The sequence below is a fragment of the Buteo buteo genome, chromosome 2 (assembly GCF_964188355.1).
Source record: "Buteo buteo chromosome 2, bButBut1.hap1.1, whole genome shotgun sequence".
NCBI classification, from domain to species: domain Eukaryota; kingdom Metazoa; phylum Chordata; class Aves; order Accipitriformes; family Accipitridae; genus Buteo; species Buteo buteo.
The window spans coordinates 48,803,031-48,828,801 of NC_134172.1; the positions used below are offsets into that span (position 1 = coordinate 48,803,031).

Here is a 25,771-nt window from a genome sequence, read left to right on the forward strand (position 1 = left end):
GGCACATACGTACTCACAATGCAAGAGTCATCCCCTCACAGGGCTGAAGGCAGCCCTGAAGCATAGAGGAGCGAGGAAGGATTGAAATCGAGCAGCAGTATCCTGTGGGCTAGAACAGGAATAGCAGCTGGCTGTGCTAATGGAGGGGTTACATACCCTGAGCTGCCCAGCGCATCCCTTTGTCTCCCACTCAGTTGATGCTACAGCACACAAAAAGCAGGCAGCAAAATGCTCAGCAGGAATAAGCACATCTGTAAGTGCTTGTTAAACTACTAGCTATAGTACTGATTTGTGGTGTTGGTGGAGTGGGGGGAGAGGGAAGGCACCACATGGAGAAAATGAAGAACTTACTAAATAATAACAAAAAGCTATTGGAAGAGGAATGTGTTTCTTTGCCTTCTTATAAGGAGAAAATGATTCATGAACTTTGCTTGCAGAGAAAATTATTAAGTAACAAAGTATTAAAAAAAAGTTGCCCTAGCAAATGACAACATACATAGGACATTCCCCCCATCCTCTCCCAAACAGCTTTCCTTTTCCCCTTACTTCAAACTTTGTTTCAAATCCTTCCTCATAGCGTTGTCCCTAGCTTCCAACTAGGGAGCCATCCTCACTGCTCCAGGCATACACTGAACAACACATCCCTACAGCATCCCTGCTTCTGAGGCATTCAGAGGGTAGCACTGTCTTAGGTCCACATCCAAGCGGGCTGGAAAAGTGAGAGACAGAAATAACGCTCCTGCACCAAACTACACCAGGATACAGATAAGAAGAGGAGCATCCACTTTCATCAGGTTTTGGATCAGGCATGTTTCTTCAGTCCTAGAAATGTATCCAAACAGAGCAAAAATGTCAAGCAATCCATTATCCCACAGTAAATCTCTCACTAGTCTTTCAGGCAACAGTATTTGGGACATGAAGACTACCCTAGAAATGGATCAACACACAAGCAATGCACACCTGAAGCGAATAGTAAAAGAGAAACTTTCAAGAAGTTTCAAACGCATCTGCCTAACTCTAGCCAAATGCCCAAACCCCTTCATTTCATAGCCAGTTAAAACTCCCAGTGTAAGAATTAGGTGAATTTTATTACTATTATTGTTGCTGTTGTTGTTGAGGAAATTATCCAGACCATGGGCACAAGTTTATTTCCATTCTCCTGTGGGGATGAATGCAGCAGCAGCGCTTGATACACAGCATGTTTTCTTGTCCTGGTCACCCAGAAGTGCATGGTCTGAACAGGCTGAAGCCTGCTTATCCAGGCTGCGAAAGGCCTTTCTCTAATCCCTGCCTTTCCTGCAGATACAGACACCCCAGGAGAGACAAAGCAATGACCCCTCAAGTGACGGAGGAACAGCTTGAGTGAGATTCTGAGGTGAAATACTGGAAACTTAAAAAGCTGTATTTCTCACACATCCAAGATGTACCGGAGGCTGTCTCTGTCAGAGTGAAGAGTCAGACAATGCCTGGCATACACTGTAGAGCACATGCTTCACTTAGGCACGGCTCTTTGTTCAGACGAAACCATTTCAGCAATAAAGTCATACTTCTGAGGACCATAGTCTGCACACAGTATCCACAAAATGGATGGGAATTATACTATCATTGGCAGTTTCAATAAACACAGATCCTCAGATAGCTGTTACATGACCGGTAGTATTGCAACTATGACTAGATGAAAAAAAAAAAAGAAAAAAAGAGAGGAAAAACAGGAGGGCAGGGAAGGTCTATATGCAAGTGTGAGGCAGTACTAGATGAAGACGACTTTCCTTCACATGCCAGTTAACAAAATAAGCACACATTCAAATAAGCATTGAAGACACACATTTGCCGTAGAATGCTGCCTGTATGTTCAGCTTGACTTGACTTTCTAAACATTGTGTAGTAGGTGACAAACTTCAGCTGCCCAAAAGCAAGAGCAACGCCCAGCTTTTCACCAGTAAGCAGCAGTCTTGAACATCTGCGCTCACAAGCCTTAGGGGAGCGGCATTCCCAGTCAGCACTATGTTCTCGTCATCTGACTTAACAGATCGCCCCGACATCCGAAGACGAGACAATCCAACACTTTTAGCCACAAAACTTTGACATAGCATTTCAACACCCCCATATGCCTTTCAGAGTCTGAAGTGGACAACGATGTACTTAGAGGGTTATACTATCCATCCCCACCCTCCCCCCCGCCCCCCCCCCCCATTTAACCACGCAGGAGAGGAACCGTTGCAATACTTCCATGAATTGTTCCACCCTTTATTAATTGATACCCTTCAACTGCAATATAATTAAGATGGCCCGGCTGTTAAGACAACAAACTGAAAGCTTATTTATTTTATCCAAATCATATCCCGAAGGGGTTTTACAGTCAGATAGTTCTGGCTGCAAAGTTTTCAAGACAAATCACTTTGCTAGAAGCATTGTATAAAAGGACAATTGTTGGAAGTTTTATAATCATTTACTTAATAGTAAAAAAATTCCTTGTAATGAGATGGATTTTACTTGCCAAAGAAGATGCACATGTGCTTTCACCACAATAAATCATTGGGAGTACAGTTTGTATGACAACACAGAGGAACTCAACTGGCTCTTACAAGACATGATGAAGCAGGAAGATAGGTCTTTTGCAAACAAGGGGAACACATATTTAGATTTGGAAAAAAGGCAGCTCACTTCCTAGCCACAGGTCCAGAGATATGAAATTAAAGCAAAGGAAACATTTTAAACAGTACCCCCAGGAACATAAGAAAACCTAGATATTCAGAAAATCTATTCAGTGATTTTCAGAAAGGAATTAACACCCCTGGAGCACTCAGAGATAAGTGTTTCCTTAACTGAGAGAGTAGCAGGCAGTACAAAAAATACTTTATCAAAGCATGTATTTGTCTGCTGAGAGTCATCATTTACACGGAAGGAAAAAGTGCAAAAATAGAAGTCTCAGTTGCACCAATATGTCAGAAACCAGAGGAATCTCAAATTTAGCAACTCTACTTTTTTGAGCTGTTCAGGTGACAAAGTGATAAGCTGCAGAGATCAACTTCAACAAGCATCTTGTAGTTCTCACTGCATGTGAATGGCAGGAGAAGCAGCGAGGAGCCTTTTTCTTCACCGACTCATTTAAAATCCAAATACTGCAGCAGGCTCTGCATACTGGGATGCACAGCTGCAATTCTCACCCTTCTCCATTAGCTTCTCAGAAAGGCTGGGGCACAGAGCAGGAGGAGGCACTGCTTCTCCCAGCTCCTCACCAGACCCACTGCAGAGATGGAGCACACTGTGAGGCTGAGGTATCTTCCCTGAGCAGCATACTGCAAGTCCTCTGCCATTCCTAAAGCATGGCAAAGGTAAAACATCATGGCTGAACTAAACAAACCCAGACCTCACAATATTTAGAAAGGCTGTATCTATCCCATACCACTTCACAGAATATCTAAGATTTGTAAACATTAGGATGTAAAAGACAAGTAATATTTTAATGCAGCCAAGATGTAAAGGCTTGCACAATTACACACCTTACACAATTCCACTCATCAGAGAAACTCCACGTGTTTTACAGAGACTAACTAACCTGGAAGATATTCTTGCCATCAGTAGAATACTGGGCTGTTTATAATCATTTTTTTAGACAGGCAAACTGATGCACAGAAAAGGATTTGCTTATGTCTGGTAGGAATTCAGATTTATAGTGCTCTGTTTCAAGAGCTCCTTGTAGACTTTCAAAAACTATTAATCCAAAGCAAACAACACCTGCTTTCTGATAACACTGATAAAGGATATGGATACAGAAATGTGTTATCAAGAGGTAAACAGGGAATATGAACTTAGAAAACATCAATTGCTTCTGTGTTCTCTGTCCTTGCAGTAAGCCTAAGGACACATTTCCCTCCTTTCACTGAGGAAGAAACTGCCCCAGTATTACATCAGCCTCATCAGAAGGCAAAAACATGCCCAAGAAAAGTTCCCAGGGAGCCTCCAACTTTCTGGAATTGTATAGCCCAGCTCACCTAGAAACAACTTATTTCATATAAAAGCTCTGTTACTGACTTCAAAGGGAGCCCTTGACTCCAGGTCAACCCGCTAGCATGCCCCTGCCCAGGGCTGGCACAGATACCTTACCTATTTCTCCAGGAACACGCTTGCCACTGAAGCGAAAGCATGCTGTGACATTGAGGCAATTCACTGGCTGCAAGCCATCATGGCACTGAGGAGCTGTGATATTGATGGATGCAGGCAGGAAAATGGAGATGTCCATGGTAATGACAGGCCTGGATCTGGAGATAACAGAGAAACGGAACTGAGTGATCATTCAGAGGGAAGTTCTCAGCCAAAGGAAAATAAAGTAAATTTGGTAAACTACACAATTTCAAGCAGACATGAAAAATAAGAGAGTGCATTTGAACTGTAAGATAAATTAGCACTTGACCTAGCTGGCAAGGACTACTAGTGTCCAAAAAACATAACATCAGCTTGAAGTTCAGTGCTCAGATACAGACTGCAGGCAGGCAGCTGGGGAAACTGGTAATATATAATAACCATCTCCAGTAAAAGTTGCATAAGGCCTTCCTGGTAACAGGATAGCAAAATTAGCACAATGGCAACCGAGGACAACAAGCTCATGCAAGTGAGACTGCTTGCTAAGCAGCCTGGATGGTGAGGAACAGGTAGGCAGAGACCTTAGGTTTCCAGAGAATGGTCTACAGTCAAATTTGTGACCTGAAAGTCAAGGAGGGGACACAGGGGTATGAGATGGATTCATACATAATTTTTCTGACAGTATAAGAGGGACAATAAACACCACATTCATGTTTTCTGGAGGAGGGAATGTTTGGCTAATTCCGTCCCAATGAGTGGTAAGGATTGAATACTCTTTTCACACTGCTGAACTCTGTTTCAGGAGTTACTCAGTGCACTATGAAAGAAAGCATTCTACCCTTGCAACTCCAGCACCGGATTATTGCTATGACTATTCCTGGCTGAAGACGACCTCAGCCAGAATTGCAGAGCAAGCCGAGTGCCATCAGGGCCCAGGTGAGTCTCCTCTCCCACACAACACAGAAGCCCCACCAGCTTGGTTGGGAAAAGCAGCCCAGAAACCCAGGCTCTCCTGAGCCGTCCTCAGCACAGGACTTCAGCCCAAAAATTCATCGAGTGTTATTCTTTGTGGTTTCAATTCTGTACATGTTCAACATGAACATGTTCTTCCAAAAGCAACTCCAGTAGTAAAAATATGTGCAACAACCAGCAGATTCACTTCTAAGGTAGTCCCAGCAGCTGTGCAAGGCCAGACCACGTAAGTAAACCACTTCAGGACTCTCACTCTACAAGCCACTTAATTTAGAGGCAGGGAAGAGGGGGGAGAAGAGAGTGGGGATTGTGGTTACACCTAATTCATATCGACTGGAACAAGATTCACATCAATCTCCGAGACAGCTGCTCAGACTCTTTTACCACAGCCTGAAATAACAGTGCAAGTTTGCATTTTGAGATGGAGGATGAAGATAAATGCTAAACCTAGAAATATATACAGTAATGGGGGGGGGGGGGCGGGGAAGAAAAAGAGTGAGCTTCCTAGGATCACTTCACACCTTTGGAAAAAACTCTTTGCAAATGCTTGGGGAGACATAAAAGAACGAATGCTATAACTGATCTAGAAAAATATTTCTCCTAGAAAAAAAAAGTATTTTCTCCAGCCATGAAGCACTGTGTGATTCTTCCTTAACATTAGCTCGCTTGGTTATTCACTGGGAAAAAAAACCAATGTGCTGTCAAATGGCCATACACACACGCGAGCAATACAACAATGACGATCTGCCCCAAGTCACCGCGGCTTCCACCAAAGCCTTTAATATCACTTGGCAAAACATTTGTTGGTTTTGGCCACAGGACTTCACAAAGGCTTCTGGAGGGGTAAGGGGGGGGAAAAAAAAGAAAAAGCTGATTTCTTTATCCTAATCTGGATCTAAACAGCAAGAGGGATATGCTGTAAAATGGCAGTAGCAGTAATTAATCAGGCTGCCCACAAAGTCAGTCGGTAATGTGCTAATTTCCTCGAAAACACACAAGCATGACTGAACACGTGGACAGAGCTTACCACGCTGTTGCAATATTTGTTGTTTTAAACATCACAGGAAGCCTTTCAGATTGCCTTCCCTCCCGCAAGTAACAACAATGGAGGAGCAAAATGCACAGTTTTCTTTCTAGCGGTTTTGGAGATGTGGGGCTGCAAGATCCCATCTGGGGCATGGCACACCTTTTCACAGAAGCAGCAATTGGTTTCCTCTGCATGCATGATGAAGGAACAGAAAAGTCTTCAGAAGACTTGACCACCTGCCACGCTGATCATCAAAAGCATTTCTTCCCCCCTCTCCTTTTTCTTTTTGCTTTGTTTAATTGATTCAAATGGAAATAAAAGCCAAGTTTTTTGTCTTGAACAGGAAGCAGGAGGCTGGCACATCTGTTCTGCAGCTCCAGCATTTATCTTGCCAGTCTCACCACATCCCTGTATCTTCCATTAAAATGCAGGAGTCCCTAGTGACTTCTACTTCTAATGACATCTAGGTATTGACAGGATTTTTCTATTAAATATTAACAAGGGTAACAACCAAGCTACTGGCAAAATTCAAACTTCCTATTCTCTTCCTCAAGTCTGTGCATCTCAAACCTGCTCCTACTCTAACTCTTCCACCTGCATAATTTGGTGAACCAAGCTGTCACACCTCTCTCCATCAAATGAAACAAGCAATTGCACTTAGCTCATACAATCCAAACAGCAGCCCAAATCCTGTGTGCATTTAAAATGTCTCCATATTTCATTTCCCTGAAGACTCCTATTTCATTCTGTGTCCCATTATAAATTGCAAAATTACATTCTGGCATCATACACAGCTGGCTCTTTGTTCAACTGCACTCCCTTAAATCATAATTTATTTACTTTATGTAAATGTAAAAACAATAAAAAAAGACTTCTCACAAATTCAGAGCAACCTTTCTAAAGAGGCACTGAGATGCAACACATCTTCTGGCTCTAACCCTTTGTTTTCTTCAGAGCCTTGGGAGTCCTACGTATTGTCATCCCTCACTAAGCTGTTTAAATCAGATTGTGCACTCTTTGACACCATCCATGTCTAAGGTTCTGCTTAAAAAGTAATCCAGCTTGCTGCTTCTGACCACAATAAAATAGGGAGAAAATTGGAGTGGGGGAGGACTTAGATGACATAAGATACAAACAGAAAACAGACAAAAAGAAGACAACAGCGTATGAAAAAGACATTCATCTCACCTCAGAAGTACCACATTGTCTGACAAGAAGGCTCCAACAGTCATATCTGAAATTTTTGTAACATTGAGACAGTTACAAAGGAGGCATAGAATTCAGTTCTTTCAAATCAGTTCCTAAATTACAGAGCATATATCTAAAAAAAGCATTTTTCTGACTTAAATCAGCCAGTTAGTCCCTTCAAATATCATTACATCTTAAATATTATATCTGCAGGATTAGGTCTGTGATGTTACTTCACTTCTACTGCATTGTTTGATTTTTATTATTACTATTATATTATTGTCTAGTTTGTTTGGTGGTGTTTTTGTGGTTTTTTTTCAAGATTGTCATCATGACTGAGCAGCTTCCAAGAAACTTACAACCTTGGACAGATACTGAAATACTCTGCTTTAATATCTCAATTATTCATCATGACTGCCCAAACACCCGAATTCAGCAATCGGCTCAAATTCTTATCAGGAGCTTTGAATAACAGAGGGGAAAGAGAAGAAAATGCTCAGCTTCATCAGCCTCCCGCAATGGCAGGAACCAGCAACCTGGAAATGATCAGCTCTGCTGTTTTCTCAGCCTGCTGCTGTGTTTCCCCAGTGCTCTCACTGCCAGAGTAGCGGACGTACCTGGATAACCATTGCCATCCATATCGACTCCCCCTGATATGGACTGGCCGAACATCCGCAGCATCGGGTTTATTGTTTGCCCAGACAGCTTCTGCAGTGGAAAACACATGAGTGAAATCCGTCAGTAACACAAAGAATCCTCTAAAAAAACAAAACAAACAAAAAAAAACAAGAAAAACACAACAACCACAAACCCCAAAAAAATTCGAGCCTTATTTTCATGGTCACCAGGGCTCTCTTCTATGGGCTGGAAGTGCTGCATATCTGCAGGCTCGCACTTCACCCACGCAGCCCTGAGCAGGAAGGCTGTCAACTGCAGGAAGCCCTTCTGCTCTGGGCTAGGAGGCAGCCACTGTTGACTTGGATTAAAAAACACACCTGCATTACAATCCTCATGCAGACCCAAGCAAAACAAAGAACACATCAAACAGCTTTTTTGGGGGGACAGAGGGAGCGGAATTTAACTGCACCCTAGAGATTTTATCTTTTTTTCTTTCTTTCTTTTTTCCTTTTTTTTTTGCATTACCTTTATTTCTGTAAATAAAAGTTTTAAGCAGCCTCTTAACAAAATTGATTAATTGAAACAGAAAATCCTGCACAACCATTCCTTTTCACAAAGTTTGCCAGCATACTTAAAGTCAAAATGATTAATTTTCATCCTACTTGGAAATTCTGGTTTCCATCAGCTATTACGCAGTATTTTGTGTCCGTTTGGAAGCTGTATCTCATTTCTGCCTCCCCAACACAAAGATTAATTAACTTCTAACAGAGCTTCTTTTTTTTTTTTAATTACTAACACAAAAACTTTCTCTAAACATTTTGAATTGTAAATGCCTTTGTCTGAAGCAAATTAATATATCAAAATCTCATTTTCTAAGAAAGCAATCAGATGTCTCCCAGCCCTCATTCATTTTGCTGGGCCACCAACGGAAGACCTGAACTCAAACCAACATCTGAATGCAGAAGTTACAGAGAGGAAACCTACCCCACAAAGTAATTTCGAGGCTGTTGGTGGTGCTTCACAGCATGTGACATGCGACCAGCTTTTCCTGGCCCTCCCATAAAAGGACATAATATTGAACAAAAGGTCAGACAGGAAATTCATGGAAAAAAAACCACAAGTTGAGGGGAAGAAAGATATCCTGCAGTCCTGACAGCCAGTTTAAAGGGAAACCAGTGCTTCGCTGTGTACGGATCTCCTTTTCCTACTCATGGGCAGATAAGATTAAGACAACTGGAAGTAACTTCCTTCCCACATTACACTTGTATCACATTTTTGGGGGGGTCCCAGTGAGGGTGGTAAATCCCGCCTGCAAACTTCCCAGCGGACATCTGCAGGCTATTACAGCCTAGAAGGCAGAGGTATAATGCTACTCCACTTTTAAGTACCATGAATGAAAACAGCAGGCCACAAAGCCAATTAAGCTGCTTCTGCTCATAGCCACCACTAAAGCTGCTGAAGGGATGTGAGGGAACGACATTGATCAGCGATTTAAATAAAGAAAAGGGGTGAGGAGGAAGCTAACAAAATGAAACGGGTGAAAACATATACCCTGCAGGCTCCCCCTCCACCTCTCTCAGCTTCTTTAAAAATGGAAATCCAGGGCAAGGCTCTGGGCTCCATGACATGGCTCAGGGATATAGCAAGAAGATACAAAAAGTCTTTCACCTCTGGGTTCAAATCCAGGGCAGGTAAGTAAAGAGCTGAAGTTGTTACACAGTTTTTTTGGTTGCAAGTGGGAGATGAACTGGTGGTATGTCTGGTGCCCTGCAGCAGACCCTGGGAAGGGTCAGAGAGACACTGCCCGTAAGTGATGCCCCTTTGGCTGCCTCAGGACATGGGACAACGATAGGAATAGTATCAATAGTCAATGACCACAGTACCCTGCCTCCCTCTTGAGCTGGGCTTTGTCCCACTGACCAAGCGGAGAGGCACACGCCATGTCTGCTGGCCTTGCTCTAATGAGGAGGGAGAGATCACAAGCAGGATGTTTTGCTTCCCACCCTGCTGATCTGTCCTCTTTCAAAAATGCAAAATTTTCCCATGAATGATCAAAAAAAAAAAAAAATCTGATCCTTTTCAGCAAGAGCTGGAAAGCTCCATGCTTTTCAACAGCCAGAGAAGAACCTCCAAACCAGTGGCTCTCAGCAAGAAACAGGCAGAATCCTCCACATGCCACACATTAGTGCATTTTAGAAGTGTTCATAAAGAGTAATTTAACTTCCTTTTTTCTAAAAAGCAGCGCATGGCATATACATGGTAAAAGGAAAAAGGACTAAACTTCTATGGTCTGTTAGAAGAGTCTCCAATATAACCACTAAACTCTTTAATTCTGCTTAAACTGATTTACTGTGAAGGATCCCACCCAGCAACAAAACAACCAGAACTTCAAACACACGGAGGGAGGGAAGATTCAGGCTCTCTGAAAAAAGAAATGTGCTAGACAGAGACTAGGGGACACATGTTGGGCAGCATGAGCATAAATTTGTTTTCTCTACTGCCTGGCTACAGTAGCTAAATTGCACTGTGTCATCTCTGCACAAGATGCTATAGCATATCCTAGCTAAGATTTTATTTCATAATAATGGTCAGGGGAATGGCACCCAAGAAAAGCCATGTGATAAATTGCCACATCACAAGGACAGTGCCAACAAAATGGGTAAAGAGGCTTCTGCGGGGTACAAAAGAAAACTTAGTACCTCTTCTTCCTCGCTAAGCCTGTTTCTGCAGGAGGAGAGTGCAACCTCCCAGCTCCCCACTGGCTTCTCCATAATTTGTATGCTCAGCCCCTCCAGGGTTTTCATGTCTCCTCTGCAGCAGTACTATCTCTAAAAACTGACATTCAAACCCCAAGACTTCATTTGCTTCAAGAAGGAAGCTACAGCTGATAACTGTAACAAAAGACAGTGGAAAATATCTCCTAATATCATTTTACCCAACAACATAGATATGGACAAACTTTGGGAGAAGCCATGTTCAAACCAGGACTGAGAAAACAATGTAGGGCTATGATGAGGCCACCTATAAAGGGACCCCTACATATGGCTTATTTCTGCAGGCCCTGTGAAAGTGACTTCAGATAGGTATCGTAAACGATAGTGTCACATACCATAGAGTACTGAGGTACAATACCATTGGCATCCCCATGGTAAATGTACACTGCTCCTATGTAGTTATCCTCCTTAGGCGCTCCAATGGCAACATCTGTAAAACAGTACAGATTATAAACATTTCACAACCCATTCTATTAATCCAACTTTTTCCCAATTTTAGAAGCCAGCTATCCATAGGAAAATAGCTCCCCATGATTAAGATGATCAGCGGCTCACATGAACCTGGCTAGAAGGAACTTGTTTGATTTAACGAAGAGCTCCTGTTAAGATAAACTTAAAAAAACACACAAATGTATATGAATTTGTACATGCATGTGGCTATGTTGTGCCTAATTAGAAGCATGTGCTTGTTAAGAAAATGTGTTTAATAACCAGCGACCATGCTGAAAAAATTTAATTTAGAATCCTTTCATATAAAAATCTCCAACCCAGGGGAACATCAGTTTTGTGAACCAAAACAGCATTGGCAAAACATTTATTATAGCACTACATTAAGTTTGCTTGAAAATCCAAGGCTCCAAATTGAGGCTGGGTATATAAAATAGACAGGCAGGAAGAAAAAAAGGCTGCTGAGGGTGCACTTTCAAATTACATTTGATCCAATTTAAATGCAAACTCCTGCAGAAAGAGTGATCCCACCTCCCATTCTCCTCTCCTAGTTAGCTCTAGTGACTACACAGCTGCTAAAATTAAACTCTTCCCAATGGCTTCATATCCAAGGACTGATACAACCCTGCAGTCTCTCCATCACCACAACTGACCCACAAGCAGCAGTAAGAACACAAAAATGCATGTCCAAGTGCAGAGGAAGAGCATGGCCACCATTTGGGAGGGCAACCTGCAGTGAGGTTGGGTTAAGCTTAATGGAATAACATGCCCTGAGTGGCCTAAATCCAGGCACACACTGAGTAAGTCAGCCTTTATTTGGAAGTCCTTAATCTGTGCTGCCAGAAATCAGGGCAGAAAAGGTGCCAGCCTCAACACTTTGCTCTCACCTATTGCTATCACAGCATGGGGCCTCACACTGAGCAGCCTGCAAAAGGAGCAGGGGTAGAATAAAGCAAAGGAGAGAAATTATTAATAGAGTACATGCTATCAGGAGTGAGAAGCTACTTCTTAATTACACTTCATGATAAGAAAACGTGATTATGTCAACAAAACTGGAAAGGCTTGAAGACATAAGGAAATGGGAAAGAAGAAAGAAGTCAGACATAGGTTTCTGTTTTGTTTGGGGCGTGGGTATCTAAAGCCTTTTATAAACCATACACGAAGAATAAAATGCAAGAGCAAGGAAAGTAAAGCAATGTTAATGAGACTGGCATGCAAGTTGCTTGGCCACGGACTAAATGCACATCAAGGACAATCAGCTACAAAAGGCTCTAGCAGACAAATCCCACACAAGCGTATTTATCCTTAGCACAAGCCCAGGTGCTGGTCGGGTCCACAGGAGCAATAGATGCCACGTGGCATGCAGCCATGCAAGGAGACTGGCAGTGCTGCCAGCCCCGCTCGTATTTCCAGGGAAAAGGCCCAGGAGGAAATGGCACCGACCTGAGAAGCCATCATCATCGATGTCACCGAGGGCGGCCATGCTCTCCCCAAAGTGTGCGTTGTATGTGCTGTCACCATCCAGGACAAGCTGCTCTTCCAGCACTCCCTAGCAAGTAGGAAATAAAACAGGGTCAGGGAAATGGTGTGAGCCCTGGACGAGGTGAGCTCTCCCCGTGGGAGCTGCTGGTAGCACCAGGGGCAGGGCTGCAGTCTGACTCTCACCCTCACTGCACACAGGTTGCCTGGGCACCAAAAATCTAATTTATTTGGTTTTTTTAACCATCTTCTGTCTTTTAGTTTTAAAGGGGGAAGGGGGAGAGAAGCATATGAGTGATATAACTAAAATGCTAAATTAACTAAAGGATAACTCAGTGATGTAACTAAATGCAGTCATAGGGCTTGGGGAGCTCACGAAGGTTTCTGATGCCTAAAATGTAACAGCCCAGAGCTTGCTCTACTGGCAGATTACATCCGAGGAGTGAAATCCTCAGTCAAGGCTTATTCAGCTAAACCCCAGTGAGTTAAGAGGAATTTTCCCCTAAGCAAAGAACATTTGGGCAATTGGATTTGAAAACTTTTTAAGTACTGGACAGAAGGATTAAAGCAAAGTCCCCCAAAAGCCTTCCGAAATGAAGAATAAGGAAAGGGACTTAATGCAATAAAGAGACAGAGGAAAGTTCAGAATAAAGTAGCTTTGTACTCCTATGCCATGAGAAGCCTTATATGGATCTGGTATTTCTTGCCCACCCACTTTCTGGTTAGATACATAAGCTTTAGTTTCTTGCGGCCTTCCCTCAAGGGGAAAGAAACATTTCCACAAGAAAACAAAATTTAGTTACGCAATCCAACTCTGTACCCACCTCAAGGGTTGTTTTGTTTTGTTTTTGCTTGCTTTGTGAATGAGAGTAAACTGCCCTCTGGAACATGTAATAAAATCTTTTTCTTGGCTGCGGGGAGTTGCTGACTTTAAGAAAATCCCACATAATGAAATTGAAACACAACAGAGAGGAGACAGGCAGGCCTGTATGTGCAACTCACTTCTTTGCAGTCCTCACAGGAAAGGGCAAAATATACATGTATTAAATCCAGCATCACTACACATGCTTGTATTATAATGCAGTTTTCTCTGATCCACTGCAATGACCTCTTCAGCAATGGTGCTTGCAGAATGAAACAGAGTTTAAAAAGTCCAAACACCAAAATAAAACCCACAATCCTGCAAGCTATTGCTTCTGCAAGTAATTCTTGAAGCAGGAGTATAAGAAAACCCTACTAGGTTCTTGACTGTTTTATAAAAAATAAAACTTAACTCATGCATACTCTCACTGTGAGCAGGAAATGTTGGTTATTATCTGCTTGGCATTCTGGACCCTATCCTGAGGACCCAGCAGCAACACTGGAATATAAGTGGGACAGCCTGTGGATCAGACTGACAAAGTAAAGCTCATTTAAAGGAGGAGTGATAATAGAAAATAAACTTACACCAAAAGCAATTCTGAAGTCTCCCAAATGCTGCCTATAGGACTTGTGGTGAATGTTAAGTTTAGCATAAACAAAATCCATACATTAAAGTCCACAAAATACTGATGAAGAAAACCAATTTCATTTTAGTCCATAACAACTCCTCCTTTGAGACAGCAGGTTTGGGACCTGAATATCAAATATTTAATAATATGTAAACAACCATTGTTTTCCTATAAACACAACATAAGAATGATCTTGTTTTGCCAATGCAAGAAAGTTCAGACTCTTCCAAGACTGTTGTTGGATCACGTGAAATCCAACAGCATCGGCTGATAAGAACTTCCCCTAAAGTCTATATATGGGGCATAATGCAAATATAACATGATTTCAATCTCTGGTTTCTCTTCACAAGGTCTTCTAAATCCCCAGACATTTGTGTTCTAATTTGTAGGTCCTAGTGACTACGCAAAACACTCAGCCAAAGCTGCTGACTCTTACTTGGTTTTGGCATCAGATTCATGTAAAGCCACAAATACCACCAAGTTTCAACATAAAACCAGAAACTTTCCCAGACCTCCTTGAAAGATTCACAGCTCTGTGATGAATGTGGGCTGGTGTCTGGGAAACCATGATACCAGATGAGTTTTCCGTGACTTCATGCTCTGCTAGAGACATCCAGAGCCCCTCTATCTGAGACATCGAGTTTAACCATGCAGTGCTGGAAGGACATTAGCGCTACCCTGCGCGGACCCACGGCCTCATCCCTTACCAAGTCATCTCCTGTACATACTCACGTTTCCTCTGTTGATATAGACTGTGACTTGACCCTCATCTCTGATCTCAGAAAACATAGGTGCTCCGACCAGCAGGTCTGACAACCCGTCAGAGTTCAGATCAACTGCACATAAGGAGGAGCCAAAGTAAGAGCCCATCTGTAACCAAGCCGAGTCACAACAAAGCATTCAGTATCTGCCCACACACAGGAGGAAGTCATTTAGGCATTTGCTGCTTTTTTTTTTTTTTTTATTTCAAATGATGACTTGCTGCTTTATCACTCACAAGCCCTCCTACAGAGAAAGCTTAGGGGATAATTCTGGCAGGAATTAAACACTTTACTGTACAGTGTATCAGCTTGGATAATTTACCAACAGAATAAAATTTATACCCTGGGACATGCTTAAGTGAGACACTAAAGAGCTTTCTTAGACTAGCTTTCACTTGTCAAATGCTTAAAATCAGAGAGGGGTGAAATAAGTTTCCCGAACCAAGACCTGGCTAGTGATTAGTCATGCCCAGTGCCAGACTTCCTAAAGAGACTTCAAGTTGGGTACCACAGATCTTCTGGGGATACCTTAAAGAAATAAAGAAAAGAAAAAAGAAAAATAGGCAAGGGGTAGGGTATCCATGAAAAAGAGGCATCTAAAATTACCTCTTCATTGTGGCCTATCTTCCCCTGCTCTGTTTGTATCTATTTGTATCAGTCACCTTCAAACAGCAGTACTGGTTGTGGGTTTTGATCACAGTCTTTCCTCTCAGGTACAGGCAGGCGAGTTGACACAGAAAGATGACTTTTAATAAAAGCTTTTCAGTTGATACACAAAAAACCTAAGCCACTTTCAGTCTCCAGTTATTATTGCTTGATAAAACTTAATTGCTTAAATTTAAGAAATACATTAATCTCATTACATAATTTTTGATACAGGTTAACATTAAATGCTAACAATCTCCCAGCTGGCACCCACATTACGAATTTCAAAACACATTTAAACACTGAAAGGAAACCAAAAACAAGAATGATATTCCACCCTTACTTCATCCACTTCTGCTTAGGTACCACAAGGCATACTCTTTGAGACCAACTACAAACCATAGTTTAAAAATTAAAAGCAACTTCCAAAGGAAAAATTAAAAGATACCACTTCTTATTTGAAAATGAGAGCTGTTTACATAGTAGGAAAAATTGTGGTTACAGAAATAATTATTTAGGTTAAAAAGAATGAATCACATTTCTCGCATGCTTTTACATTCCTCATTGGGGATCTCTGACCCACAGCCTTCCATGCCTAGTAAGTTTAGGTGCACGAGCCAGAGCTCCTGGGCATGCTAAGAGATGGGCAGTAGCAACTCTATTCTATGCAGTCCATAAGATTTAAAAGCTGCTAACTATAGCAGGGTGAGTTAAGGATAGAGTTTCAGTTGTAATTCAGATTTTTGTGTTTGTGTGGGTTTAAGGTCAGACCTCAAACATCATTTGATTCCAGTTATTTTGTAGCTTAAGTTCCCTTGTGGATTTTTTATTTGTTTATTCTTTTTTAATCCACTAAGGTTTTAAAACAAATTTCTCTTGGGTAAGGAGCAAAAGTTATGAAAAGCATTTCACTATGTATTCAGGCAGTTTTCAGGGAAAGGCTATTATTTACTTAACTGCAACATGGTATGTCTGCAGTGTGGGTGAGGTCATGCTGCTGTGAGAACCTGAAGTTTGTGCACTTAACGTTTTTAACAAGGCACTGCATTTTCTTTTTTTCTTGTCTGCATCTGATTTCCTAGTTCAGCCTCCAGCAATAAAAAAAGGGAAGGGAGACACTGGCCTGCTTTTAATGTCTGTCTAGTAAGAATGTCAGAGCAATGAACTTTAACACCACTGGGAAGGACACAGCATTCTGTGAGAGCTCATTTCGAGGCAATGCTCATTGCTGAGCATGTCTGGTTATATTTCAATGACAAAACAAAGAAAGGGTGATTTAGGACAGCCTTCTCTTTAAAATAAAATTATCATTTGGATTTTAGAGAATTTGTAGAAGACAGATGCTAATGGGGAAAGAGGAGATGACAGCCTAGAAGTACTTGAAGGATGTAAATACTTGATTAGTTAAGTTATATACAAGAATAACACAATTAAATTGAAAAAGGAAAGTTTTGGCTGAGATCTGGAAACTTCCTGATAGCTCTGTTTATCAGGCTGAGGAATAGTTCTCCAGGAACACATCCTTAGGGACATTTAAAAGTCAACAGGGAAAGAAATTAACAGGAAGCAATCAAACACAGGAGGTGCCCTGGATGAACCGGGAGGTCTTTTCCTTTCAAGATGTCTGCAATTCTGCTAGCGCAGAGAAAGACAAATTTTGGAGACGCCCTAAAATACAAGTCACACCATCCATCTACACATACTTGCAGTTTTCCCCTATACCAGGCATGTTTTTAAAGACTGCAACTGTGTTTTGTTGGGAAAAAAGAGCAAAACATGCTAACACTCCCAACTTGATGATACAATCAGACACTTCAGAACCCTCTGAGGGTGGCATGTCTTCCTAGAGCCAGAAGCCACCAGTAACCTTTTTCTTCTGTATTTCCTCTCCTTCCAGGAGAGCACAGGCAACCCCAGGTAAGGGCTATTGTTTCCTCACTGCAGTATTTGAAATAAGACATCTTTTTGTTGTTACCTATAGTTAGACATATTGTCCACTTCATTTCCCCTGCAACATATCTCCAGCAAGCCCCCAGTAAAGAACACAAGCTGTTCCCCACTCAAACACAACAGCGCACGAGGGGAGCTGGATCTCACTAGCATTCACTAAATTTCATGGGGGGGCGGCAGTGGTGTGGTGTGGTTCAGGTCTAAGACACCAGTCCTAAGAGCAAAACGCAGGACTTGATTCATGTGGGAAGGGTGAAATCATCATCTCGAAGTAACGAAGCTGCTCCTCCACATGACAGCGTAACTCTAATATCCCCCCTGTCACATCAGGACACAGAAAAACAGACTGGGGCTTTGTGTATTAAACTAAGCTCCAGGCTACCCACATCTCCCAGTAACATCTACTAAGAGGAAATGTGCGTCAAGGCTCACCTGGCACCCCAATTCCCACATCTCAGAAGGCGCTGCTACAGTTGCATAATGCTAAAGAGACCCACTAGTGCATTTTTCAGCAGGACCTTTAATTTCAGTCACATGGGCACTAAGCAGACTTTGCAGTCATGACTGCTACAGGAGAAAGGGTATACAGCTGGTCTGTACAATAGGTTTAGGTCTTCTGGGAGGTAAAAATAAACAGAATTTGCCTGACAACTCATGAAGCAGTGGAATGAAAATGATGCTCTGAGGTGACCCTGCCATTATTTCCCACTTCTCCATCCCTTAAAATAAAACACACATACATAAAAGCTCACCTTTTTTCCTGAAGCCTGGAAAATCTTTACTAGAGAGCCTGATCGTCTGTCTGTTCTGAAAATATAAACCTGAAAAGTGAAAAAAGAAAAAAAGTTAACCAATACTAACTATGAAGCACATAATGGTACAGCATTGATGCTTCCTAAATAATATCTAAATCATGATCATGGCCATGACTATTGCCAAGATCCAATTTCATGACCACCTTATTGCTCCATCTTCTTTTAAAAGACAAAAGATAGAGTTCCTCATTTTTCTGATGAATCACAGGGGTCTTATGAGAAATGCTTGAATAGTATCTTGTCACCTACTTTCTTTGGTGTGCATGTGTGTATGTGCACATGTGAGTATTTAAAAGCACCTAATAAAGGAACTTTCCAACTCTCAAACAAGTGGCATCTGGAGACTGCCTGGAAATGAGCAGGGCAAAAGGCTGAAAAGGCATAACCCTGCTCCCCTTCCCTTATCCAGCCTTCCCTTCTCAAGGACATGTGCCTGCACATACTGCGCTGCAAACCTCATGATGCTTTAGCAAAGATCGGAGTAGAAATCCCAATCAGACCACCCAAGGCATTTGCACTGTTTCTGTCTGAAACAACCTGTAAATCAGAAAACTATTCAAATGTAGTTCACTCATTGCTTGTTTCCACAGGAGAAACTGTTTAACCAGGAACTCTCAGGGATAAAAGTTTTGATATGAGTTCAATAATGGACCTTGTACCAAAATTTAAGACCTAAAATGCATGGCTTGTAGAAAGGGACTCCCTTTGGCAGAAAGGCTGACTCAATCAGCCTTTGAGACTCCTCCAGCATTTGACAGGCTCCCTCCTAGCAGGTGCTCATGCAGATTGCAGGACAGAGGATCCCTTACTTCCAAGGCCACGTGGCGGAGCCAATCACTTGACATAGTTGAATATGTGTCAAGTTATTAATACTTGGTGAGACAGAGTTCAAAGCTGTTTTCAGCTCAGAACACAGCACAGATTTACTGCAGACAATTGCTCTAGATATAAAGGACTCCCTAGGTTTTGCGGCGGCACATTTAGCAGCAAAAGCAGCTTGCCAGGTGTCACAACTTCAAACCCAGTCTTAACTAATGACACCCTTGGTGACTTTGGAAAAATGACTCGGTCTCATTAGGTATCTTGGCTTTACCTTCAGTGAAAAGGGTGTGACAACACTAATCACTTTTTATTAGGGAAGTAGAAAGGATTAGCTTATTAGAGAGTGTGGAAAGCACAACAGGACTGCTCAGCATAACATCCTGTACTCAACACCTCTTACCACTCCTTTGCCATGCGTTCCTGCTACCCACATACCATGCAAAGGGAGAATAACAGGACCTTTTGCAACTAAAGCAGTAGCCTTTACACTACAGGGCCAGCTGCTTTCTCATGGATCTCATGTTAGCAGCTGTTTTTTTCCCCCTCCTTGTACAGAAATTAAATCTTTTCCACAGAGAAAACAGGTTGGAAGGAAGGTGCATTGGAGCAGCCATAACATAGCACCTAGGATAAGGAAATTATGTCTTTCCCATGCACATGTCCTCTCAGTAGCAACTGTGCTGCTGCCATATCCCATATGTCCTAGTCAAGCCAGGTGAGGTATACGTACAAAGTTCATCTTCTACTTTTATTCCATTTTCCCCACTTGTGCTGCTACCCCTGAGACATGGTTACTACCCAAAATAATCTGCCTAAACCAAGGGATAGTGATCCTGGTAGTGGAGACCTTTTACTCCTTACTGTTATGACTCAGCTATAACTCATGTCCCTATAAAGCAGGAGAGGCAGAGGGAGGAAGATGGAAAGGGGGCTGCAGGACATCTCTGCTCAAGCACATGGTGGCAGCAGGTTCTGAAAGGATTGGATTTTGAAGAAAGAGGGACAAAAGCAGATTCTTCACATCCCTTCTCTCCCTCTCCCCATTCCCACTTCTCTACCTTTGGTTCAGAAGTATATAAGGGTCACAGCACTCACCCTCAACCGGCTCCCCCGACAGCAGACAGGTATTCAGCACAGGACCATCAGGTACACCTAACTCACCAGCCATTTCCATCTAGCCATTCACTGGCTTACATCTTTGGGACATCGAACGTATGTATGCCTACAGGATCCCCCCCCCCCCTTTTTTTTTTCCTTCTCAAGAGACTATCACCAACACTTCTAAGTAAAGCTGGCAGAAACCCAGATTCTAATCCACTAAACATTACAAAGTTTTAAGACAGACATCAAATTGCCTAGTAAATGGCTTTTCATGTTATGGGAGATGCTAATCTGAAGTAAATACTGAAACAGACAAATGTATGAAGAAAACAAGCATAAGACACTCTTTTTTCCAAGTTTTGTCATTTCCAGGCAAGGTTTAAGGGATACCTATATGTTACAAATCCTAAACAAAAGTAGTGTGAAAGAAATGTTGCCTGTGTCTCGTTAAAATAACTATTGTAAGGATTGGGTGGGAGAGAGAGGAAAGAGAGGGGTGAGGGATGTGAGGCACCAAGAGGGACAGGTCAAGAAAATTTGATGACTTCATCAAACTATCTCACCTCTCCCCTGCTCAGTGCTCCAAAACCACCCTGTAGACAAAAATCTCTTGGCTTCTCAGACACATGGGAACTGCATCAGTATTACTTTTTTTGCCCCGTTGCATCTGACCACATTATTGTTTGACAAAAAGCCACACCTTTCCGATGCCTCCATCCTGGGGAGCTCCTCCTACAACGTCCGTGGTAGTCGGCTGAGAGAAATGACCTGCTGTCACTGCATATCCTGAGCGGGAGATGGGGTGGGGCGGGAGAGGAGAAAGAACATAAATAAACAAATAATCACGAAAGGGAAGAGCCTGAGAAACAGGTCAGCCAGCTGGATCACGCTCATTGGGTTTCACTGCTCCTCCTGGGCTACACATTGTTAGTGTTAACAACCATCCTGCTCAGGATGCACCAATATTCTGCTCAAAAGCTCACAGCGATGGGAAGTGACAGTATGCCCTCCAGCGCTCTTCCAAAAGCTGAGAGAAGAAAGGTGTGTGAAGCTGAACGAGGCACACATGAAGCAGGTACAGGGAGCAGCCTGGTAACTGTGAGTCCAGAAAGGGAAGTGGTAAAACAGGAACAGGCACACAGAAACAGAGTAAACAGACCACACCGCTGCAGAGAAAGTATCATGTCAAAGAGCAACAGTCCCCCATTGACCAGACAGAAGCGTCCTCCTTCGGCCAAAATCACTGCCCAGGAAGTCTTGGAAAATTATGTGCCTTTTTGGTCGAGGCGGGGGAGAGTAGAGGACAGTAGGCAAAGAGGTCAGAGAAGTTAATGGCTTAAAAAGATTTTTGTTTAGGCAAGAAGAAAAATGGGAGGATAGATCAAAACAAGAAGGAGTGTATTTGAAAGGAGATCAAAGATTCAGTCTTATTTGATATATTAAAATGATATACAATAACTAAAGAAGAGTGCTTTCCTTCCAAGACAGCCTTGGATTTGCCTTGCACTTCTGCTGTAAATTATTGAGGCTCTTGTCTACATGGCAAATACTATAATTCAGGTCTAGCAGTAGCAAAATCTATTTATGTCCTTAAATATGTATATATACACTCCTCATTTAGCTATCACCAAGCAGCATCTTCCAAGTGGTATTTTTTCAAAGACTAAAGGTTAAAGGGAAAAAGTGAGGCCAGTGTGAGTCTTTAGTCAAACAATATCAAACTACTGACTGAAATGCCTTCTAGGTCTCAACAGTCTTAGGCACTCGGGACTAGGTGGAAGTATTTTTGGGACATTAGCTGGTTTTAGAGCAAGTAAACCCAACTGAGTTAAAGATGTACTCAAACCTATAGCCAATCCTTTCACAACCTCCTTCTGCTGACAATAACTCATTTATATGGTGAAATTTTTGTTGAAATAAATTTGTATCTGCAATATACAGTCTGTAATTATGTGTTGTACCCATTTTAAAGACAGGTGTAAGCAGACGTGGAGCCTAACCAATGACAAATAATTTGTCCATCACAGGCAAAAGCAGGAATGTAGGAGGCCCACTACCATCCAACTTGCTTTTCAGTCGAAACGCATTTTCTGTATTAGTCCAAAAAAATTACAGCAACATTTTTTTAAAACAAGCTAACAAAAGTGGAATATTCTGGCTGCTTATTTGCTTATATTTCTTTCCAGGTAGATAACCCTTTAATTCAGATGTTTTTCCTTTCACGCTTTTCATAGAAATACTCTACACCACCAAAAAAAAAAAAAAAAATCAGTATTAACTTTATAGCATCAAAGCCTTGAAATATGTTATTGGACTGATCCATTCTCACAGTGAGCACCAGAGAGCTGCTTACCAAGGTATGTGTACCGCCTGGCTATCACAGCATCATCGTTCAGCTTGTAATATGTGTTGTCAGTGAGATTCAGTACTTTGACAGTTCCTGTCCAATAATAAGATCCTGGTGCCCCCATGATGACCAACTCCTGCAACAGGAAAAACAGAAGGGTATGGGGGAAAGGATGGGGAAAAAAATAAGTATCAAAACTGGACAAAAATTCATGCTTTACACAGTAACGGAGAAGGGACAGGATATTAACTTAAAACACCAATTATAAGTCCATCTATAACAATCTCTATTATGTGTGCATGTAGATAGTATCCTTCTTCCCAAGCATTGAGGTCACTGCACACACCCTAGAGACACATGGTCTCCCCTTTTATGGCCCACTTCTGCTCACTGTTCTGCCACTTCAATAGAAGACCTTCTTTGCCCTTACTAACCATCAAACTTATCCCTGACAACACAGTCCTCCCAAAAATCTCTATCTGCCTGCTGCCTTTCCCAACCATCCTCCAGAATACCTTCACCAAGTGGCAGAAAAGTGCCAGCCCACTGAGACCCACCACTTAGCTACAGACCGTGCCCCAGTGCTGGCTGACATGCTACACCAATCTGTGTCATGAAGAACACAGCACAAAGGATTTTGATTTTACTACTCTGAAGCTAAAGAGCTGCCATGCACTCAAAAAACAGGGTGTGTGTTATGTCATGGTTGGAACATTTTTGCCTTGTTCTGTCCTCAGATACGCTCTGCTCTTTGAGAGACAATCTGGTTCTATTTCATTAGAGACACCCAGCATGATTCAGGGTTTTAAAAGACTAGAAATCAGGCAAAGTTTGATCCAGCATTCAAAGGCAGATGCTCATGGATAACGCTTTTGAATCAAAATCCAAGGTACATTTGCATGCAAGAGAGACTGAGAAAACGTTGCCCCAAAACATTCAGCATCCCTGTGGGGAAACCTTACTCGTGGATGTGGTTTTAAATACCTCCAGCAAGGGACCAAATTAAGCCTGGGGAGCATTAACCCTAGGTAAGTTCTCCATCCCTGGGGAAGACAGGATGACAGCTGCTTTGCCTCATATCTCTGTTCAATGCAAGGCCACGGGTGGACTCCATCCTTGTGGGAAAACGCTCCCACGCCCGGGATCCCTTCAGGTGACCAGTTCCAGTTGGGGCAAGATGTTAAACAAGGGATTTTTCTAATAAGACGATGGAGACAGGATTGCAAACCCGACCAAAGAGCAGGATATGCTTGGCAACAGCTTTTTTTCCTTGGGAGGGGCCATGCCCTTGAGGTCAAGGGATCATTTACCGGCAGGAATGACTACCATCAGCAGCACTGAATATACAGTAGGGGCTTGCCTGTTTGACCCAAAAAGCCATTTATCTGTGTTTCCTGCTCAGTGAGCTGCCATCAGGCTGAAGCAATGAAAGTTCAAACATATCTTTTGAACTAGGGTAGCAAAGAAGGATTTAAAGCATGGGAACAAAAATAGGCTGGAAAGAGCAAACAAGCCAGGAAACAGCTGCTGCTGGCTGAACATCCAGTTATCAAGACTGCCACTGTAGCAACGTTGCCTGCCATCCCAGTTTACTCAGAAATCACCTTCTGCCATTTCAGAGATGACACCTTTATTATGCTTTTATCAGCCTGGACAATAAATTCTGCAAATTACTGCATATATAATTAGGAGCGAGTATATACTTGACATGACAGTAACGAGGAGCCTGACACTGAAATAGCTTTTTTTTTTAAAACAAAACAACAACAAACAAACAAACAAAAACCCCAAAAAACCCAACCCTGAAATGTTACCAAACCCCATCAATTCATATATAAGGGAACAAATTCATCCTTGACATAACTGAAACATGGCTGATAGACTTCTGTCGAGGAAAGAATATGCTCCAGTATTTAGAACAGCTCTGAAGCATATATTTTACCACACTATTTTTTCCCCATCTTTTTGCAATAAAGAACTGAAGCAGAACTAAAAAAAAAAAAAAGTGTTTATCTTATGTACATATATGTATGTGCATACAGATATTCACATACGTACGTACATATGCTCACATGCACACATACATAAACAAAACTGTTCAGGGAGGACTGTTTTACATCATCACTTAATGTAAAGAGCTAACGTTAGACACAGAAATATCTCTATGCAAGTTTTGGGATGTAAACAATAAAAAAACATTCCCTGAGGACATTTCCCAGAGTCAATTCATTCATTCTTGTCCACAGACCTTGAGAGACATATACACCTACATACAAACCACCGGGCAGGCGTGCAAGATGCAGGTACCCGGGAGGCTGTACGAGGCAGGAGGGTGTTTGCTGGCAGGAAGGGACCATGCCCAGTGCTCAGCCCGCTGTCCAAGCCGTGCTCGGGACTCCCCTCCTGGGGCATGCAGCAGGAGAGCTGCTCATCAACCCCATCCCTTCCGTGCGTGCACTCCTGCTCACCTCAGTGAAGAAGCCCGCGATCCCTGCCTGGCACGAGCCATGCTCCTCTCCGTACTTCTTCTTGTACTCTGGATGGGAGGAGGGAAGAAAACAAACCATGGTCATCCCTGGCATGGCATGCACTCTCTACCTGAGCCATCTGCATTGCCACACACACAGCCTGGAGACACACCACCACGCAGGGCTCCTGGGTTTATCAATGGATCTGCCACCAATGTGCACCATGGCAGCATCCTCACCCACATCGGGGGTTAAAGCAAGGGGCCTGAAACCGGGGGGACAGTCAGCATGCTGCCGAGAGAGATGCTAAACAAGCAGTATCACAGTAACATGATAACAGCAGCAGCATCACCCCAGTAAAGGTGCATCAGAAGTCTTCCACTTCTGGCAACCAGAGCAGCACAGCTGGAAAGGGGGCAGCAAAAGGTGATGCACATGCCTGCATGCCGCCAACCCTGCACTAGGAGGTTTAAACCTCAGGCCCATCACTACCTCAGAGAAACAAAGTGATTTTTCCCTACAATGACAGTCACCAGAGCCCCCCACATAAACATTTCTTCACTCACTGCCTTCTCCCCCAGAAGGGAGGCAGTGAGTGAGGAGAGGGTGCTGCATTCCTAAGTGATCAGACAACAGTCTCATTTGAGGGATGCTCAGGTCTGCTGCTTTTCACAGCCACCTGCTCAGAGCTCCCAGTTCACAGGGGAACCAACCAGCATCACCACAGTTTTTGGTTCTGTATTTTATGTAGCAATTGTTTCTCCTATCAAACCTGAGGAATTTT

The 25,771-nt window shown here is 42.6% G+C and overlaps 1 protein-coding gene across 1 annotated transcript in view; it reads right to left on the reverse strand.

Annotated features, from left to right (window-relative positions):
- ITGA9 (integrin subunit alpha 9) overlaps positions 1–25,771 on the reverse strand; it is a 230,939-nt gene that overhangs the window by 180,931 nt on the left and 24,237 nt on the right. Inside the window, exons 5-14 of the mRNA XM_075053853.1 lie at positions 24,988–25,055; positions 22,526–22,655; positions 20,873–20,958; positions 18,187–18,255; positions 14,811–14,948; positions 12,553–12,658; positions 10,998–11,092; positions 7,888–7,978; positions 7,271–7,316; positions 4,108–4,262 (exon numbers count right to left, since the gene is read on the reverse strand). Coding sequence (XP_074909954.1) covers positions 4,108–4,262; positions 7,271–7,316; positions 7,888–7,978; positions 10,998–11,092; positions 12,553–12,658; positions 14,811–14,948; positions 18,187–18,255; positions 20,873–20,958; positions 22,526–22,655; positions 24,988–25,055 — 984 coding nt within the window. The remainder of the gene's footprint in view (positions 1–4,107; positions 4,263–7,270; positions 7,317–7,887; positions 7,979–10,997; positions 11,093–12,552; positions 12,659–14,810; positions 14,949–18,186; positions 18,256–20,872; positions 20,959–22,525; positions 22,656–24,987; positions 25,056–25,771) is intronic.